Here is a 19593-nt window from a genome sequence, read left to right on the forward strand (position 1 = left end):
TCTGATTTGATCATTACATGTTGTATACATGTATCAAATTGTTGTATTGTACCCCATTATTAGTACCATTAAAATAATAATTTATAAAATTAAAACAAAATAGTCATTGGATAGTCAATAAATAACTTGTGGAAACAACACAAATAACAATAACAAGAGCATTCATTAAACCTACCTAATAGGTAAATTGCATACACATTTACCTATTTTTACTTAGTTATCTATAATATGAAGAGATATATCCAGGATACCCGAATAAAGTGTAAAAACAAAAATTTGTTTGCTAATACTGAAGGCAAGCTATCTGGAGTACTGCTTTTGTTTTCCTGAAGCCAAATACTGGGGGTTCTGTGAGCAGTTAATATCAAAATCATACCTTTTCTTCCCTCTGAACACCTAAATAAGCAAACTTGTTAACTCTGATATTTTTGTGAAAATTATCCCAACAACATTGAGCAGGGGGACAAAAAAAGAAAGCAAAGCCAGTTGAAGCCTCCGTCTTTCCAACCCTGGGAGCCACACCAGATTTTCATGAGCTGTTTTTACAGAGATGATCTGTTCCACTTAGTATGCTGTTAGGTCCTTGAAAAAAAGGAGCGTATCTTTTTCTGTGTCCCTCATTCCCAGCAGAATGTGTGGACATTGTAAGTTTTACATGGTTTTATCTTGAACAACACATTAGTTTTGAAACCACTAGTTCTCCTAAGTCTGGATCAAATAATATAAGAATTAGCTTCAGGCACTAATGACTATACATAGTGAAACACGAGCAAAGGAAGGTTAATTATATTTCATGTAAGAATCCTTTGAGTTTCATAGGTTGTAATGATAGAGGAGGTGGAATCTGACTACACCTCCCACAGATAACAGTTAGAAACTTTGAAAAATTAAAAAAAAACTTTGCATACACTGAAAAAGGACCAAACAAGAAAACTGAGAAAACTTCTAACCATGAAAGGAAATTTCACTGGGTAAGATTCACACTTATACAGCTTTTTGTTTGAGGATGCTTCCCAATTCTTTCAGTGCAAGGAAAAGAGAACTCAAGCATATCTGCTGTTGTATTTTCTCGACATATCACAGGGAAGAGTTTGAGACTGAGTTCCAGCCTGAGTGGCTGAAAATCAAGGAAGGTAGTATGGAAAAGGAAAGTCATGGTTGATGAGGAGGGAAAGTGGTCCCCCAAATCTGTATATAAGTGACCCTCTAATCCTGTCTGACTCATGAACTCAGCATAAATGGGAGAGGGCTGAGCACAGCTTAGTGGAAAGTTGATCAGGTTGAACACCTAATTCAGGGATGCCCACCACAGTACAAAAAGAATTTGGAGTTTGAGCAAAGCCAAAATAGACAGGCTGTGAAAACCCTTGGGCAATCCACTAAAACCTGGGCGAGGCCATAGCTTAAGAGTAAAGACAGTGTTCCAGCTCTTAGGGATTTGCTTTCAACAAAGGATAAGATCAAAACAAATCCTCTACAAATCCCAGATGATCATACAGTAATTTAACTGCTCTAACAAAAATTAACATAGAATGTAGCATCTCTACAATGTAACATCTACAACTTTCTAATATAGAACTAAAAATTACTGGAACTGCGAAGAAACAGGAAAATATAATCCATAAATATAGTAATAGCAGTCAATAGAGAAACAAATCCAAAGAAAATCATTATTATATATTTGTTCAAGGAATTAAAGAAAAAAAGCAATATACAAAGAATCTCAGCAAAAAAGTAAATGAGAAGAAAGAACAAATGAAAATTCTATCAGCATTATATCCAGAATAGAAAATTTACTTGATGAGTTTAACAAAAGACTACAAGTGGTAAGAATCAGAGAGAAAATATTCTTAAAAATGAATATTATTTGAGCAAAATAATGGCCCAAAATTACTAATATTTGGTAATTTTGAAATTACCTTACAGATCTAAGAAGCTTGGTGAACCCAAGTAGGATAAATACAAAGAAAATCAACAAAAGCATATAGTGAAACTGTTACAAAAACAAAAATAAAGAGCATCTAGAGAAAAAATGAACACATTACATACAGGGGAACCATAATATGGAGATGGCTGATTTCTCAACAAAAACATTTGAGACCAAAGACAATGTAACGGGCAAAATGCTTGCCAAATATATAAATATATTGGACAAAAGACATATCTAAAATACATAAATATTTCTACAACACAACAATAAATTGATAAGCAAACTAATTTTTTAATAGCTAAACCATTTGAACAAATATTTCACAAGGGAAGATAGAGAAATGACCAATAAGTAACTGAAAGAAGGAGACATCATGAGCCATCATGGAAATACAAATTAATAAAATAGCACCACTTGCTATTATAAACAATTCATAAAACAGTGCTACATGTCCCACTATAATTTTGGCCTACTATAATGGCCAAAATTAAAAAGAAGGTCAATGCAAATGTTAGTGAGGTTGTGGAGTGATTAGAACTCTCATACATTGTTTGTGGATATGTACAATGGTACAAGCTCATAGAAAGAGGCTAACACTAATCTTACAGCTATGGTTAAGTCCACTAATTCTGCTCTTAGGTATTTATTCTGAAGATACAAACATATTTTTAAAAGCACGTGAACAAATGTTTCTAGTAGATTTTTCTTGTCTTTTGTTTTGTTTTTTGTTTTATTTTGTTTGTGGAGTTGGAGTTTAATAGCTTTATTCATAGTAGCCAAAACATGGAAATCAACCCTAAATGGTTACAAGAACTGTGATAAACTAAATCATACAATAAATGGCACTCAGTAATAAAAAGGAACAAGTTGCTGATGCATGCAACACTGAGGAATCTCAAGAACATTCTATTGAGTAAAAAAAAAAATTGTTAGTCAAAGTAATGTGATACCAAAACATATGAATCCATTTATATAAAAGTTTAGAATATGAAAATCTAGGAGTCAAAAGGACAAATATAGAACAGTTTTTGTTCAGTAAGGTGAGGTAAGTGGGAAGGACATGAGAGAACAATGTTCCATCTCTTGAAAGAAATTTAGGTTTCAGAGGTGTATAATCCTTTAAGAACTCATTAAACTATATACTTAAATTTATATATTTTTTTACCCTATGTACATTTTACATTAAATAGAACCATTAACAAATATTGAGCTTGAGTTAACAATATGTAGGCTGAGATATTTGACAGAACATGTACTAGTGCATGAAAATTATTTATTTATTTTTAATCTTATTAATTTAATTTAGTTATTTTTGTGGTACTGGGGCTCAAACTTAGGGACTGGTGTATTGCACAAGCTCTCTACCACTAAACTACAATGTATGTATGTATGTATTCAGATGCTTGAGATTGAACCCAGGGTCTTAAGTATTCTAAGCACACACTCTATCACTGAGTTATACCCAGGCCTTTGAAATTTACTTTTAAATCCATCAAAATTAGAATGGCTTGGATATCGAGGGATGGATAGGAGGGACAGAAGAGATAAAGCAAAACACAAAATGTTAATTCTGTAATCTAGGTGGTGAGTTTGTAAATATCCATTGTAAAATGCTTTTATGTTTTTTTCATATTTAAATTTCTTACAATAAAATGTAGGAAAAAAGAAAGACAAAATGGATTGCAACCTTAAAATGCTGAAATTAAAAAATGGAGACTACGAATCCAAATTCTATTTCCAATAAAAATATCCTGCAAAATAAAGCCTATTTTCGGATGAAAATTAGAAGAGAATTTGTCACCAATACATCTGCTCTTCAAGAAATGCTAAAGAAAGTTCTTCAGACTGAAGAGAAATGACATAGATAGGAACTGAGATGTATAGGGGAATTAAGAGCACCAGAAGTTGCTCTATGAAGGTAAATGTGAAGACTATAATTTCTATTAAATATTCTAAAAAACAACAATGTGAAGCAAAAATGGTCAGACTAATAAAGTATATAGACAAAAATATATAACACAAAAGGTATGGGTATAAATGGTATTATACTCTTGTAAAATGCTTGTATTTCATGCAAAATGGCATAACATTCCATCTAAGGAGACTATCACATATAGAGAACGAATGCTGTAACCCCTAGAGCTGTACATTATATATATATATATATATATATATATATATATATATATATAGAGAGAGAGAGAGAGAGAGAGAGAGAGAGCGCTAATACAAAGAGTTTGAGCTAATAAGCCAACAGGAGAATTAAGATGAAATGTTAAAACTGTGATTAAACAAAGTCAGGAAAAAGGGGGTAGAGGTCAGATGAATAGAAGACTTGGAAAAAAGATAATTCTAAATCAAAATGTAGCTCCGTGGTAGAGTGCTTGCCTAGCATGCATGAGGCCCTGGGATCAATCCCCAGCATCATCATAATGATAATAATAACAATAATAACAACAACAACAGAAAAAAAACAACAATAGAAAATGATGACGACGATGATGATGATAGTGTATGTATTTGTATAAAATGTTTTCATGGAAAATTCCAAGAAATCTAAGGAGCAAAAATTAGAACTAATAAAAATCAGCAAACATTAGAACTAATTAATACATTACTATGTTCATATATGAATACACTGACCAGTGTAACTCCACATCATGTACAACCACAAGAATGGGAAGTTATACTCCATGTATGTATAGAATGTCCAAATATATTCTACAGTCATGTATATCTAAAAAGAACAAATACAAATTTTTATAAAAAGAACTAATGAATAAATCTAGAAAGTTAGAAAGATACAAAGTCATTATTAAAAATCCATTGTATTTTTATATAAGAAAAATTTGAATAAAAAATTTGAAATACTATTTTACTATTTTAGTAGCATCAAAAAATGAAATGTCTAAAAATAAATTTAACCAAAGACACATAATATCTCTACACTGAAATTTATAAAACATTGATGAGAGAAATTAAATAGACCTAACTAATGTTTAGGGATTAGAAAACATGATAATTTTAATTATAGACATAAGTTGAAACTATAAAATATTGGAGAATATGATTATGACTTCAAGTTAAGCAACAATGTTTAGAATATAAAAATACAAAGTATAAGTTTAAAACTTGATAAACCAGACTTTATCAGAATTAAAACTTTTGCCCTGTAAAGCACACTGCTTAAAAAGATACACCACAAAGTAGGAGAAAATATTCACTGTACGTATGATAAAGGACTTCATAATATATAAAATTATTCTACAAACAATATAGACAATAAAAAACAAAATCATAAAAGTTAGACACCTCATAAAATTAAATACACAAATAATCAATACCATATGAGAATGTGTAAAATATCAGTTGTCATTAAGGAAGTGCAAATTCAAATCACAAGACTCCATTTCACAATAATTAAATAGCTATAATCTAAAAAATTAGCACTACCAATTTTAGTGAGAATGTGGAACAGATAGAACACTTAAATGTGTTCTTAGCAGGGATGTAATATGGCACAGCCACTTTGGAAAACTGGCATTTCCTTATAAAATTTAACATTCACTTACCATATTACTAAGCAATTCTATTCCTAAGTATTTTCCCCCAAATTTAAAAAAGTATATCCACACAGACTTGTGTAACAATGATCAGAGCAGTTTTCTTCATAATAACCGCAAATATAAAACAAACTGAATACTAAAGAAAGAAATTGAAGAAGACCTTAGAAGATGGAAAGACCTCCCATGTTCTTGGATAGACAGAATTAATATTGTCAAAATAACCATGCTACCAAAAGTGTTTTGCAGATTTAATGCAATTCCAATTAAAATCCCAACCATATTCCTCATAGAAATAGTAAGAGCAATCATGAAATTCATTTGGAAAAATAGGAGACCCAGAATAGCCAAAGCAATCCTTAGCAAGAAGAGTGAAAGAGGAGGCATCATAATATCAGACCTTAAACTATACTACAGAGCAATAGTAACAAAAATGGCATAGTATTGGCACCAAAATAGACATGTAGACCAATGGTACAGAATAGAAGACTCAGACACACACCCACATAAATACAGTTATCTCATACTAGACAAAGGTGCTAAAAAATACATTGGATAAAGGATAGCCTGTTCAACAAATGGTGCTGGGAAAACTGAAGATCCATATGCAGCAAAGTGAAATTAAACCCCTATCTCTCACTCTACACAAATCTCAACTCAAAGTGGATCAAAGACCTAGGAATTAGACCAGAGACCCTGTGCCCAAGAGAAGAAAAAATAGGCCCAATCTCCACCATGTCGGATTAGGCCCTCACTTCCTTAACAAGATTTCTTGTGCTTTAAGAATCTTGTCCAACATTCTCTAGCAATTAGAGAAATGTAAATCAAAAGTACTCTAATATTTCTTCTCACTCCAGCCAGAATGACAATTATCAAGAATACAAGCAAAGCAACAATAAGTATTGGCAAGGATGTGGGGGGAAGGTACTCTCACACATTGCTGGTGGGACCGCAAATTTGTGCAATCACTCTGGAAAGCAGTATTTCCAGCACCATTTGACCCAGCTATCCCACTCTTTAGTCTATACCTAAAGGACTTAAAAATAGCATACTACAGTGACGCAGCCACATCAATGTTGATAGAAGCTCAATTCACAATAGCAAAACTGTAGAACCAACCTAGATGCCCTTCAATAGATGAATGGATAAAGCAGCTGTGGTATATATACATAATGGAATATTACTCAACCTTAAAAAGAATGAAATTATGGCATTTTCAGGTAAATAGATGGAGCTGGAGAATATCATGCTAAGCGAAATAAGCCAATCCCCCAAAAACCAAAGGCCAAAATATTTTCTCTGATATGTGAATTATGATCCATAATGTGGAGGCAGTGGCAAGGGAAGAATGGAGGAACTTAGGATAGGCAGAGGGGAATGAGAGGAGCGGAGGGGGTATGGGAGTGGGAAAGATGGTGGAGTGATGGATGTTATTACCCTATGTACATGTATGATTGCACAAATGGTGTGGCTCTGCATCATATATAATCAGAGAAATGAAAAGTTGTGTTCCATTTGTGTACAATGAGTCGAAATGCATTCTGCTGAAATGTATAACTAATTGGAACAAATAAAAAACAAACTTAAAAAACCAACCAAATGTTCATCAACAGGAAAACAAATAATTTATCATATATTAATACAAGGAAATATTACTGAGTAGTGAAATTTTAAAAAGAATTAATTATTTAGCAGGGAGGTAAGATAGAGGAGGGATTACCAGGGGCTGGGGAGGATAAAGAGAAGGGGCTAGGAAGCGGGCAAACTGTTTTGATTTTTTTTAACATTAAAGGTGATTTTCAAGAGATACTGCTTGAGAAGTACTGCTATAACGTTAGTGCCATGCCACTGTCTTATTTCAGGTTTATTTCCTGTCTCTATTATTTCTTCCCTCCCTGGCAGCTAATGAGACTCTGTCACTCAAGTAAGTGTCTGCATGGGACTGACAGTGTCAGAATTACTTAGGAGACCATCAGACACCCAGGATATCAGGCCTCACCTTGACCTACTCTGCATGTTACCAAGGTTCTCAGGTGGGTCTAATGCACCTGAGATTCTGAGAAACACTGACTTAGACATCACAGAGGCATGGTGAGGACTCCACAAAATTCCAGGTGGAGATGCAGAGCCTGGCACTTGACAAGGTGGTACAGATGTGACAAATAAGAGGAACAATTGTAATGGGAAAGAATCCCTTTGAAAGTTGGTGTTTCTCAAATCATGTTCCAATAAATATTGGCATCGCAACAATTTGCAAGTATGCTGGCAAACATTGGGGAAAACAACTCAATTTGCCAACAAATTAGGACAATGTTATTTATCTAGGAAGAATGGGTCTTGCAAGCATGAATTCAGCTGGATGTTCAGCTGTCAGTCACTCTTAGCTTCTCTTACTTATTTCTAATTATGATTTTTAACAATGAGTAAAATGCAGATCATTATCTTAAGAGAGAGAAAAAAGATATTATTAATGTGAAAAAGGACCATGAACAAGTGAAATATACACTTTATTTCTCAAACACATGACATATTTCTCTGGCAAAATAGTATCCTCATACTACCTAAAAACTATTCAAGTACAAATTTTTCATGACCAGGATGCCAAATTTTATCTCAGTGTGCTTTCATTTATGTTGCTTTTGGTTTTATTAATATTTTAATGTGTGCTGCAATTTTAAAATTGTTCTTTGACACTCCATCTCAAACTGGGTAAGCAGCCCTGGTTTTGATGAAACGTCATGTCTTTCTTCCCATGAGAATTGTCAGGGCTGGGATATTCTCCTATACATTGATGGTGACACACACCCCACCATATACACACACACACTGAAGTCATTGAGTAGGAAGAAGGAGAGAAAGAAAAGTTAAACCAGATGCTCCGAATGAAGAGCAACGTGTATTACCCAGATTGTCAGCCAGGATGTAAGGAATAGGGAACTTCCACCTGGAGTCTGGGTCTCTGAGGGCATTCCTGGAGTTCTGTGAAAACACAAGCAAAGATACCTGGGAAACCTGGTGCTCAAAGTAACATTGACCTTCTCTTTCACTAAATTCTTACTCCATATAGAATCTATCAAGTGATTCAAACAATTTAATGACATTTGTCTTCTTGTTATAAAAGTAATAGAAAGTCCCTAGAGATAATCTGGAAAATTCGAGAAATTATTAAGAACAAAATAAAGGAAAGCTACAATCACCCAAAATGGACAGCTGAATACATACCTTGGTGCATTTCTTTTTCTCTTATTCTTGGCTTATAGGAAAATTGGATAGATAGGCCATTTAATAATTATACACTCTTCTGCTGTTTGCTTCGTTTTCCTATTTTTTTTTTTTGTCACTATCAATCACAGTGTAAGTCCTTGTGGATGTGCCTAACAATTAGAATCCACCCCAGGGCTGGCCATAGAGCACAGGTTTACCCATATCACTGTGGTGTAGCAGTCCTGGAGCACATTATTGTGTCAATGGGAGGTACTCACCTGCAGCAAGATGTCCCCTTGAAAGAGGTCCAAGCCTGCAGCTAGAGGTGGATTTTAAAAATTAAAAAAAAAATGTGAATGAACATTATTAAAAGGTATCTCCCACATTAAAATTCATCTTTGCCATTATATAACTTTAATTTTAATCTTTATGTGGTTAAACTCTTTTTGAAAAATTCCCTCTGATATACGTGAATAGCCAGGAAAATATAACGTATTATTATGTTCTCTTTTCAATTTTGGAAAAAGACTTTGTCTAAAAAGCCTGGGGGTGAATTAGAAGGAATCTCATTGATCAGTGACTCTGAACCTCTCATCAAAGGAAGAAATGGAACCCAAAGACAAGAAGTAACAAACTTCTTGTTGGTCGGTGACCAAATGAGCACTGACTCTCCTGACTTCTCATCCAGGGTCCCTTGTGCTGTTGTACTTTCCTGCCTTGTCCCTAGGTCAATAGGCTGGTTTTGCTTTCTCCCATGATAAAATGATGGCATCCTCCAAAACGAAGCCTAAATTTCTGCCCTTGAAATAAAGAAGGCCACAGGGGATTGCAGACAGATCTGTTCAAAACCATCTCCAAACACCCACTGCCAGATGCTTAGCAGAATAGACTCTGCAGCTATTGCTTAATCCTGGCCTCAAATTGTTTCTGAAAATAGGATTCTTAAAGGGCAATATCCTTATGGGAAAACTTTTTGAGGGTTTAAAAGAATGTCACTTCTTATCATAACCCTCAAGAGACAAGCAGCATTCCCAAGAAAATGCAAACAACTTCAGACAGGATCAGTGGGTTGTACTTTAATCTGAGGGCAGCCCCTGTTTTACAGCTGGGAAGCCAAGCCAGAGAATAATCAGCAGGCACTCACAATCTCAAGCAGTAGCCAAAGGCCCACGTGGCAAAGCCTATGGTCCTTTAAAAGTTGGGTTCAATCTCTCAAATGACACCATGGAGTGTTAGGTAGGAGGAGACATGCTTGCCTTGTCCCCCTCCTTATGCACACATTTCCTAGATTTGTTTTAATGTTGTTATCCTGATCTATTCCTATGATAACAGTATAATCAAAAACTAACAAACAGCAAGGACTCCACTGCCTCATTGTCAGTCGGCTCCAGGTTCTGAGTTATCTTTTTAGTAAGGGCACTTTGTGCTGGTCCATCCTGCTCTTACCTAGGCTTAACATGAGCAAATATATGCATTTCCTGGCACCTGGCCTAGATTGGGAATAAATTGAGAGGAGAGCTCTTCCAGAATAATGTGAACAAGCTCACTCAGACCTGGGTCCAGTGCTTGCTCAGCATAGCCAGAGTTGGGGGTTGGGAAGCACTTTCCGTGGAAGTACACACTCAGGGAAAGCAAGCCTCAATCTACCCAATTGGTTCATGTAACACATACTGATTAAGTGCCTAGTATATCTCAGGCTTTTTTCTAGATGCTAAGGGATACTGCAGAGAATAGAACAAAGCCATTAAGATGATGACATTCTTAAAGGAGGGAAAGGGGAGGCACATGAATAAACAAATGTAGAGTAAGGCAAATGGTAAAAAAAAAAAAAAAAAATATATATATATATATATATATATATATATATATATATATATATGATTTTAAAAAACAGGGTAAGGGAGAAAGAGTTCTAAGGTGAAAGATGGTTGCCATTTTACAAAGGTAGTCAGGAAAGACCTCCCTGAGGATGTGGTATTTGAACAGAAACCTGATGGAGGGAGTAAAGGAAGCATGTTGGAGGTAGAGGCAGCAGCTAAGGCTGGGAAGGGCCCAAGAGTTTTCATTTCTAATGTGTTTCCTAAAATGCCAATGCTGCAAGTTGGGGGAGGACACACTGGACAGATGCTTTCATGGTGGAATGGCTACATGGTCATCGTGCCTGGAAAGCTCACGTAAGAAAGGGGAAGAGTAGTAAGAAATGGGGCAGGGTCAGATCACCTGGAATCACCTGAGGTCTATCAAAATGGAGATGCTGATTCAGTTGGTGGAGCTCCGAAGCACTGCTTTGCTGAGGAAGCTCTTAAGCCATGCGGGTGATATTGGCCTGTGGACCATGCTTTGGGAATCAAGGTTGTAAGGCTGTCATTGTGTGTTGGAAGAGAAGTCCTTAGTAGGTTGGACCAGAGACATGACCTGAAAACTATTAAGAGGAGAGCTCTGTCCCTGTCGTGTGGAGTGGTCTAGATGGGATGAAAGCAGAAAAGGAGGAGCAGCCATGAGGTCGGGGAAAGGGCAAGCCAGCTGTGAGGGGACTTGGACCAGGTGGAGCAATGACAGGGTGGAAATATGTCAGCTGGCATCCAATCCGAAAGTATGCATGGCGGCATTTGCTGGAAGATTGTAAGGTATGGGAAAAAAAAAAAAAAAAAAAAAACAAGATTAGGGAAAACTGAGGTTCTGAGCCTGAAATCCAGGAGGAGGAGCTATCTTTCCTGAAATGACAGACTTAGAGGAGTCGGTCTGTGATGCAGAATAGAAAGGTTCAATCAAGGTTGCAGGTCTTGGAAAGAAGGAAGCAAAAGCTGACAACTTTCTCTGTGGGGTTGTCCCAACCCATCTGTGAGGTTAGAATCTAGCCACATGGCTAAGCTAATCAGTCCTAGAGGCTTCACTGGAATGGTCTAAAAAAAGGAGGGATACATAATAGAGAGGTTTCTTCATTGGGGTCAGAGTTCAGAGGTGGTGACCAGAAAAAAAAAATGGTGCAGAGGTAAAATAATTAACTTTTACTAGATAAATAAGGATGAGATTGAGAAACTTCTAATTCTAATCCTAGCCCTGTTTTAGAGTAGCTCCTCAGAACTGTTTACATTCATTCATTCATTTACTTTCCTAAGCTCTTTCTACCTTGCCCATGCAGACATTCTCAAGCTGTTTCAATTAAATATCAACCAGTTGCCTTCTCTGTGAATGGAACAAAGCCAGAGAGATTTAACTCTTAGGTCTGGGTTTTTGTATTTGTCATCAGCTAGCACTGAGATATTGAGATATGAGTCAGAAGACCTGGAGGAGAGCCTCATTACTGTAACCTATGATCTGGGGTGAGTCAGCCTCACTGGGAGGAGCTTCCCGTCTTCCTGCAAAAGGAAGACATTTACTCCACTTCAAGATTGGACCGAGAAGTCATTAGATAGAAAGCTGTGGCAAACTCTAAGGTGCTTATGATCATGAATGTCTCCACTTCCATCACTCCTGGCTGAAGACCCTGAAATGTAAAGGCTTTCCTCTCATTTCAGAAGAAGGACACAGGGAAAAGAGACAGCTCCTCAGCTCTTCTCTCCTCCCAGTAGTGGATGAGACCATGGATTTCTCCAATGTAATGCTCACAGGTAAATGTACCTGTGAGCAGGTTGTCTAAACAGAAATCCACTGACATGCTGCTCTGGGTCCGAACCAAATGCTCAGTATATATGATGGGCAATAGGTAAGGCAGGGTCTTTTCCCCAGTAAATAAATCCTGATCTTATACCTTATAATTGTCTTTAGCAAGCAGAATAATCACCCATTCTTATTTTCCCTTATTTTTTTCAATAAAAACTGGCAATATGATATATTTACAAACAGAAAATTGTTATGTGAGACTCGCAAACCCCCCTAGAAAATCTAATCTTTTTCTTGCTATATTGCCATTTTTCAGAAACTATAAATCTCAATTAAGTACCAAGAAATATATCCCCCCAAAAAAGTATGCAATGAAGTATTATGAAGGTAAGAGCTTTTCAGCAATCTTATCACTAGGTTTTAAATTATTTCAAGAAATTAACAATCTAGAAAATTGTACCCACCTAAGTTGATTTCTGAAATGTCCTTCTCTTCATGAAATTCTGCATCTGGTACTTGTTAAAAGTAGAAAAAAATAATCATTAATTTTGCTGAACAAGAGAGAGAAATTTCAGAAACATTGTGTATTTGAATTGATTCTTACCATCTCCTTTCGGAAGATGCTTAATCTGAAAGGAAATAAACATAGGGAAAATTGATAATTTTTACTAGAGTGGCATTTCAAAATACTCTGAGGAGCAGAGCTGTACTTACCGATACAGCTGCTATGTGGGCAAAAAACAAGGTAAAAGAGAGAACACAAGTGGATCCAACCCAGACCATTGCTGCAAATGAGCTGATTTTAGCAAAGACACCTTGTCATAAATACCTTTTGGACTTTGCCCTGATTGTCATATTAGAAACTTTAACCCTTCCTTATATCCTGTAGTTTTAAAAAAGGTAGACAAAGATAATGTCATTGACCTTTCAAGAGCAGAGACTAAGTCTACTTGAAAAGCTTATGCACTAGAGACTGGGAAAAGTTTGGAAAAATAATACTAAGTTCGCAGCATATATTTCTATACACCATAAAGTTTATAGTAGAATGAAAATCATTCAGTATATATGATGGGCAATAGGTAAGGCACCTAAATCATTATAGCATAAAAGATGAATTAAAATTTTATGGAACTGATATAAAGCAATTATTGAAGAATATAAAATAATATAATCCTCTCTGTTAATATTTTCTCTCCTTTTGTCTCAGTGTGTGTGTGTGTGTGTGTGTGCGCGCGCGCGCGTGTGTGTGTACACATATATGAAATATTCATGGATTGGTCTGAAATTAGTCTATAAATTCCATGTCATTTCAGTAAAAATCTTAACAGAGTTTTCAGAAGAATTTGCCAAATTGACAAAATGTTTAGAACTTTACATAAAATAGTAAATGTCCCAGAATAAATAAGAAAAATCTGAAAAGAAAGAATAAAGAGAAAGGAATTGCTAAAACATAAATATCAAGAATTTTTACAAAGTTATGATTATTAGAAAGTGCAATATTGCACAAAAGAAAGATCGCTGAGTGCAATAGAAAGAATCAAAAGAGATGCAAGTTTATATGGGGTTTTCATATGTGAGAGGAACCAAAATATCAATGGGGAAAATTTTGTCTGTTTAATAATAATGTTGGAAAAAATAGCATTTCCATGAGGAATAAATTAAATTCTCACCCCCACACTATTTTCAAATATAAACTATAGATAAATTAAAGCATAGATATAAGATTAAACTTTGAAAAAGAAAACATAGGAAATATTCCTTTAACTTGGAGGCTAGAAAAGATTATTTTAAAAAGAAAGAGGCTTAGAAATCATAAAAGAAAAATAATAAGTTTGACTATATCACAATTTAATCTTCTTTATGACAAATACACAACACAATTAATAGAGAAGCCGCAAATGAGAGAAGATATTTATATTGCATATAATCGGATATTCATGACATATAATTCTAGACTAATTCTAGACATATTCTAAACTAATTCCAGAATAATTCATAAATATCCATGAAATTTAAGGATTTCCTACGAGTCAACAAGGGGGAAAAAAGAGACATATGATCTAAGAGAAAAATGGGAAAAATATGAATAGGAAATTCACAAAGAAGAAAACTCAATAAAATAAAAAATGATTTTCAACCTCACAAGTAATCATAAAAATGTAAATTCAAATAACAATGAAATGCAAACCCAACCTCAGACTAGCATAAATTGAGAAGGCTGACAATACTAAGTGTCACCAAGAATAGGAGGAAATAGGAGATCTCAGCACTGCAGGTAGGATACAGGTGGGCATTTGATGCTACCTAATGAAGTTGAAGCACATAAAACTTATAGGCTACAAGTTCCACTTCTAGTTAAATACAATGAAAAGTTCCCACAATATCTTCCTTATAGTACCTTTTTGTGTTTATGCTGGAATAGAAAATAAACTACAGGATACATTCAGTTAGTCACAGGTGAATATTTAACAATCAGCTCTCTAAGAAACTAGCCTTCAATTGTAGTAGTTGTTGATTTCCATGGTGTAAATATTCTCATCATGGTCGAGTTCAAGCTAAAACACTAAGTCACTGAAAGAAGTGTTGGGAAGAGGTGCACAGTGGGCTCCATCTCCTCCAGCACAGTACTTCCTGGATATCCAGGCTCTCCTGTTGTTGCATTCACAAGGTGTAAGAATCTTTGATGTTAGAGCACTCTTCTAGGTCTAGAGCCTGCATCTCTCCATCTCAGATCTGCTGCCCAATAGAAGAACATTTCCTGCCACAGGAACATTCCAAGAGGCAGAGACATAAAACAGGAGGCTGTCAGCTGGGGATCAGTTTCCGATGGGCAGAAAATGCCTGTGACCAACTTTTATTTTATCAAAGCCATCTGTGTAAAAGGGAATAGAAAGCCATCCCCTACCATCTCTAATTGCTGGAATTAGATATGCTTTCCAAAAGAACCAGAACTTGCTCAACAGCTAAAATAGCTTAAGTCACCAAATGAATCCATAAGATTTTAAAAATGGGTGAGGAGGGACAGGATGAACATCAACTTAACAAGAATAATTGGCTCTAAGTATCAGGGAGCAAAAAACATAGCTGACTTTTATCTCTTAAATACATTATTTTTTTTTCAAATTCTGAAGCAATTATGATGAAAGTGAATATTTGCTAATTTTGGAGGCCAGGAAGTAGAAGTTTGTTTTCTAAAGGCTAAGGTAGCCAGGTAGGTACTCCCATTCCTCCTGAGGCTGAGACAAGAGGATTCTAGTTCGAGGCCAGCCTAGGCAACTTAGCAAGCTCTGTCTCAAGATTGAAACAATAAAAAGAGCTGAGGATGTAGCTCAGTGCTAGGGCACCCCTGAATTCAATCCCAGTATGAAAGAGAGAGAGAGAGAGAGAGAGAGAGAGAGAGAGAGAGAGAGAGAGAGAAGGAAGGAAGGAGGAAAGAAAGAAAGAAGAAATGGAATGGAATGGAATGGAATAGGGCAATGCTGTTGCTTGACAAGGCACTCTGTTAAATCTTAGGTGTCTGGATTTCAAATGGGCAATAATGGGGCTATTCAGGTCTCTCTACCTTCCCTGGCTTCCAGCCAGATCTTTCCCTTCCTTCATAAAAATATGTAAACACTGTGCTATAAGGATTAAAGGTAATGTTGGAGTCAGATGAAGAGAAATTGAAATTACACCTCCACCGTTGACTATCTCCATGGTGATTTTGAGCATCTGCTTTCTATGTTTAAGATGGGTAGCGGTTCCTGCTTCATGGAGCTGATACAGAATTTGGTGAGATTGCATATGTAAACCACAGGTACGAGCAACATAGGAAGCACTCCATAAACTACAGCTCATTGTATCCACACACTTGCCTCCTGATGGAAGGCAGGCAAGAAGAACATAGTACATTCCTTCCAGGGAGACCGCCAGTGATCAGAGCTCAGTTGACACAACTGGCCCTGGTGATTTTCTTTTTATGATCTTGATTGCAGGTGTTAATTAGTTACCAGTTATTTGCAATCCTAGGCACTTCCTCGTTGTTTGGGATGTTAAGTGAATGAGGCTGGAGCCATAAGTCCGTGGTTTGAAGGGCTTATGATTTTGCAGTTCAAATGCAGATTATGTACCCTGTGGGCAATGTCCATGCTTATTTTTAATATCTGTCCCAGTGTCTGGCACATAGTAAACAACTAGTTACATTGGGTGAAAAAATGGCAAAACATGATTTTCTCTGAAGGTGTTGGATGGAGTGACTTGCTTTGATATCAGGACATTTTACAAACAACTAACTGAAGAAGCCCTGTGAAGCAGGGTGGCGGGAGGAAAGCCATCACCGGTGGAAAATGACAAACCCCTACCTGTGCTTTTGTCAGACTCTTCAGTCTCATAGAAGTCCAGGGCGAGTCCTCTGGGAGCTGAACCAGAAGACTCTCAAGCCCTTCTAGAAGATGTTTTCTGCCCTGTTTCTCCTCTCACCAAGTTCTTGCAATAGATGCCAGTCCAGTGGGTGGCACTCAGACAGCTGGCAGTTAACTACTAACACAACCGACCTTGTAATTCCTCCCAGGGAGATCCACATATTAACCAGGGCTTCACTGTGTGTAAAGAGAGAGTCAGCAAACTTTTTCTGTGAAGGGTCAAAGAGAAAATACTTCCCCAGGTGTAGTGGCTGATGCCTGTAATCCCAGCAACTGGGGAAGTGGAGGCAGGAGATTGTAGTTGGAGACCAGCCTCAACAATTTATCAAGACTGTGACTCAAAATTAAAAATTAAAAGGGCTGGGGATGTACCTGAGTGGTAGAGTACCATGGGTTCAGTCTGCAATACTGCAAGAAAAAAAGGAGAGAGAGAGGGAGGAGGGAGAGGGAGAGGGAGAAGAAGAGAGAGAGACCAGATATTTCAAGCTGCAAAGCTATATGATCCCTGCTGTGACTATTTAACTCTCCTGTTGTCCCCAGAAAGCAGCCCTACACAATATGTGTAGTTGTAAGTATGATTGTATTCCAGTAGAACTTTATTTATAAAACCTGGAAAATGGTCATAGTCCTGGGCTTTAGAAAGTTAACTCCCTAGATGGTAGAGATTGAGGTAGTGGTCAAAATTTTAATGGAAGCAGAAGCAGTGGCAATCAACCGGTGCATAGTACAGTGGGCCAGGCCCTGTTCTAAGGACTGGAAGTGTAGTCCTTACAATAATTCTATCAAGTAGGAACTACATAATCCCCATTTTTCAGACTAAGAAACTGAGGCTCAGAAAGTTTAAGAAACTTTCCCAGAGTCACACAAATCTAAGCCAAATGCTCCTAAAATACCATCGAAAAGCAGCTTTCTCTACCTAAATCTGGCCCCTGGCAGCCGAAGCTTCCACAATCAAGCTGCAGCAATGCAGGGTCCCAATGTGCAGGATTCCATCTCTAATAGCTTACTAAGAAGATTTAGCCTCTAGGGAAATAGATTCCAAGATACAGAGTCCTTCAAATTTCCTTGAAAAACTTGTTAAAGTACAGATTCCTGAGTGTGGAATTTGGAAATTCTGATTCAAGTCAGAGGCTGAGACCCAGGAATCTGCCTTTTTAATAAGCACCTGCTGTGATGCTGGTACAGATAGTCTGTGGAACATACTTTGATGGACAGGGCTCTGTGGAATTTGTGCTTATGGTTATTGGATAGCTTCCCTCTGGTTCCCTTTTATAAGAAAATCAAAAGATCATAACAGCCTCTAGTTTCCTACTGGGGACATACCAGATATGAAGATTCGGAGAGACTGTCAACACAGAAATCCACTTCAGAGTGACCCTAGGAACAGCCCTTCTTCACCCTTTTAGAACCTGCAATTTTAATAAGCTTGGGGGTTATTCCTGTGTGGAAATTTTGAGACCCCTGTAGGTAACTATTTAGGGCTATGCAAACACCATTCCCAGCAGGCAGGGTTGGAGACCCAGGGAGGATTTATTCACCTGGGCACTGCTTTAGGTCCTTGATACACTGCCCTCCAACTCCATGTGGGCATTCAGTGAGTTTGATCTCAGCTTTTTCTCCTTTATAGGACACAAAGAACACATTGTCACCCTCCTGGCATGGTGTGGGAAGAAATCAGACAATCAGTTTATTTCATTTGTTGCTAATTATCTTCCAATTTATTATTCAACCCTGGTAAAGTATTTGGATTGAAGCCACTCAGCTGAAAATCACAAGGCTCTGGAAGGGTCTCCAACTTCTGCTAATGAAGGGTTGTCACTGTCCAGACAGCCCAGCTGGACCACAGCATCTGGGAGCAAAGAGGAAACATGTGGGGACTGTTGAGTGAAGGGAGGCACAGCTGGACGGGGCTGTTCTCAGAAATGTGATTCCGAGGAAGAGGTCTGTTTTCTACTGCCCCAGAAGTTTGGGTATAAGGAAACAAGTATGAGTTGCAAAAGGGACACTTAATTGTTAAATATAAAGATGTTCCTGGTCATTTGAGGATTCTTGGATCCTAAAGTGTTTTAAGGAGGGAGATGGTGTTAGTCACAGAGAATGGTGCCATGACCCGGGGGGTTGTGGGGTGTGGGGGCCTCTGACTGATGAAATCCTTCAGAGAGAGGTGGTGTTGGAGAAAGAATGATCGGGGCTTGGTTTGAAGATTTTTCTTTGTCCTAGGAAAAAGTCATTCCTTCTGAGATCTTTTAAATGGAACAAGATGATGGGGAAGTTGCACATGTGATTTGATTCAGAGAACAGGAAGATCGATCTGTCCTCTTAAAAACAATGGGATTTGTAATACTATCTCCCTTCAATAACTGCAGTGGTTTGCATACCATTGATTTTCATATGCAAGTGGCCAGTGGCCAAAGACTGTTCAGAGCCAACTGTGTTATCTGCCATATCAAGGAATCTGAGTTAAAGTAACAAGGGGAAGGTAATTGGAGGCCCTATGGGGTGAGGCATTTTTATGGTTTGGATGTGAGGTGTCCCCCAAAAGCTCACATGTGAGACAATGCAAGAAGATTTGGGGGAGAAATTGTTGGGTTATAGCCTCACCCTAATCAGCGAGTTAATCCCTGATGGGATTAACTGAATTGGTAGGTGTGGCTGGAGGAGGTGGGAATTGGGGCATGGCTATGGGATATATATTTGTATCTGGTGAGTGGAGTCACTCTATCTGCTTCCTGGTCACCATGATGTAAGATGCTTCCCTCTGCCACCCTCTCCTGCCATGATGTTCAGCCTCACCCGGAGCCCTGAGAAAATGGAGCTGGCCTTCTATGGACTAAGACTCCTGAAACTGTGAGCCTTCTAATAAACTTTTTCTCCTCTACAATTGTGCTGGTTA

The 19593-nt window shown here is 37.2% G+C and overlaps 1 protein-coding gene across 1 annotated transcript in view; it reads right to left on the minus strand.

Annotated features, from left to right (window-relative positions):
- Positions 1-13083, minus strand: part of Mep1a (meprin A subunit alpha) — a 39865-nt gene extending 26782 nt beyond the window's left edge. The window contains exons 1-5 of the mRNA XM_027938297.2: positions 13015-13083; positions 12905-12929; positions 12765-12815; positions 8976-9016; positions 8397-8472 (exon numbers count right to left, since the gene is read on the minus strand). Of these exons, the coding sequence (XP_027794098.2) occupies positions 8397-8472; positions 8976-9016; positions 12765-12815; positions 12905-12929; positions 13015-13083 (262 nt within the window). The remainder of the gene's footprint in view (positions 1-8396; positions 8473-8975; positions 9017-12764; positions 12816-12904; positions 12930-13014) is intronic.
- Positions 13084-19593: the final 6510 nt, after the last annotated feature.

This window comes from Marmota flaviventris, chromosome 6 (genome assembly GCF_047511675.1).
Source record: "Marmota flaviventris isolate mMarFla1 chromosome 6, mMarFla1.hap1, whole genome shotgun sequence".
NCBI lineage: Eukaryota > Metazoa > Chordata > Mammalia > Rodentia > Sciuridae > Marmota > Marmota flaviventris.